At 38.2% G+C, this 1,754-nt stretch overlaps 1 protein-coding gene across 3 annotated transcripts in view; it reads right to left on the bottom strand.

The window, feature by feature from the left end:
• The window catches only part of spast (spastin), a 9,215-nt gene extending 8,045 nt beyond the window's left edge, over positions 1–1,170 (bottom strand). For 2 of the 3 annotated variants that reach the window (XM_015393200.1, XM_015393201.1), the window contains exons 1-3: positions 840–1,170; positions 679–762; positions 523–609 (exon numbers count right to left, since the gene is read on the bottom strand). In XM_015393200.1, the coding sequence (XP_015248686.1) occupies positions 523–609; positions 679–762; positions 840–957 (289 nt within the window). In that variant the 5' untranslated portion in view covers positions 958–1,170. The remainder of the gene's footprint in view (positions 1–522; positions 610–678; positions 763–839) is intronic. The other variant, XM_015393202.1, reaches the window with a different exon arrangement.
• Between the last annotated feature and the right edge of the window lie 584 nt (positions 1,171–1,754).

Raw genomic sequence — 1,754 nt, 5'->3', positions numbered from 1 at the left:
TGGTAAAGTTAAAAATGATTTACTAATAAAATCAGAAGTGTGGTTTACATTTGTAACGAATCTCCTTAGATGTAATACCCTTAAATTAAATCTAGTCCACCCACTTGCCTTCAAAAGTGACCTAACTGATGCATAGAGCATCACACATCTAGAAAACCACCCCTGCTATGAACATAGTGGTAGCAGCATCAAGCTGGATGGGGAATGGAACTAAATAAATGACAATCCCAGAATAATGGATGCAAAAGAGTTGAGTGTTGGGTGGAGTTTTTTTTTTGCTGCAATGACAGCAGCAACATCTACAAAAGCAGAAAGGGGGCCAAACACACATGCATGCCACACTTTTCAGTTTTACTTTAACAAATGTAACTGAAAATTCCTTCAAGTGGGACATGATGCTCTACTTTGAGTTGCTTCATCACATGACATCCAAGGAAAACTCGTGGTAATGAGTTATACCGTGAAGCAAAGTATAAAACAATGAATCCTTCTGGATGTTTGATGGGTAAAACCCCCACCTACCTAACAAAGCAAGCCTGTCTTTAGCCATTGTGAGGTTGGCTTCCATTTTATCTCGTAGTCTCTTCGCTCGTTCATAGTGATCTCCTGCTGATAAAACATAAAATGTAAAGCGAAGCCAAATTGCCCTGCAGTTGATCCCAGAGATCAGATCCTTACCTGTCCCCGTGATCTCCACCGCAATTCCTCTCTGCAGCTCAGCTATTCCCTTCTTGTACCACTGAACAGCTTCCTTCTTTTCTCCTGGTGAGATAAGACACAGATTAGCCGTTATGACACGACCTGTCAGTTAGCCAGTTTTGTAAAACAAATAAACACACCTGCATCATCCTCATCGATCTTTAGCGCCTTCGATATATACTCGAACGCCTGCTTGTGGTGGTTTTTAATGAGTTCACCGCTATCCTTGCTCTTATGTGCATTTGTTTTGGCAGACATTACTCCAGCGTTACTTTCTCCTTCCTCCTGCTTCAGTTTGCTCGTCGTGAAAACAAATGTCACGGCATCCAAACACAAACGCTTGTTAAAGAAGTACTTTGATTAATATTATAAGCTGCGTGTCTCGAACGTTATTGAACATTTATGCAGCAGATGCGGGATTAGCTTCGTGTGTTTTCATATATCTTCTTCTTGTGTGGTATTGTTGGTATTCTTCTTCTTCTATATTGTTGTCAATTGTGATTGATGAACAGCTTAAACGCACAATGGCGTCACCTACTGGGAAGGAGTGTGATGTTTCTTCTTCTCTTGTGTATTATAGCACGAACAGTCTGCAACATCAATTTGTAAATCGCTACCGCCATCTAGCGTAAGGTGAGGGAGGGATACATTTTGTTTAGTATCGAAATAATTTCTGTCAAAAACCATGTTTGCTATAAATAATAATAGAACGTTAATATGTTAACTTCCTTTCATTTAAGGTGAACTAATAGACAAACTGTTAGGTATGGTTCAAACATTGAGAATTGTACAGAAAGTATCTTTATTGTGCCACATTGGGGAAATTCTGGTGTTTATAGCAGCAAAAAGATTATAGAAAAATGGCGACACAGATGTGGACCTTAGTTAAGTGTATAAGAATAACATAACAGTGAAGAGTTAAATAATAAACAAATAAAGCACTCTACTGTAAAGTGTTTTAACAATATAAAACTGTGCACCTGGAGAATAAATAACCAATATACAGCTATGGACATTTTTAATAGTAATGGATATTTTAGAATACCAGAAAAATC

This window comes from Cyprinodon variegatus, unplaced genomic scaffold (assembly GCF_000732505.1).
Source record: "Cyprinodon variegatus isolate N-32 unplaced genomic scaffold, C_variegatus-1.0 Scaffold630, whole genome shotgun sequence".
NCBI lineage: Eukaryota > Metazoa > Chordata > Actinopteri > Cyprinodontiformes > Cyprinodontidae > Cyprinodon > Cyprinodon variegatus.
This window is presented reverse-complemented; position numbering and strand designations above follow the sequence as displayed.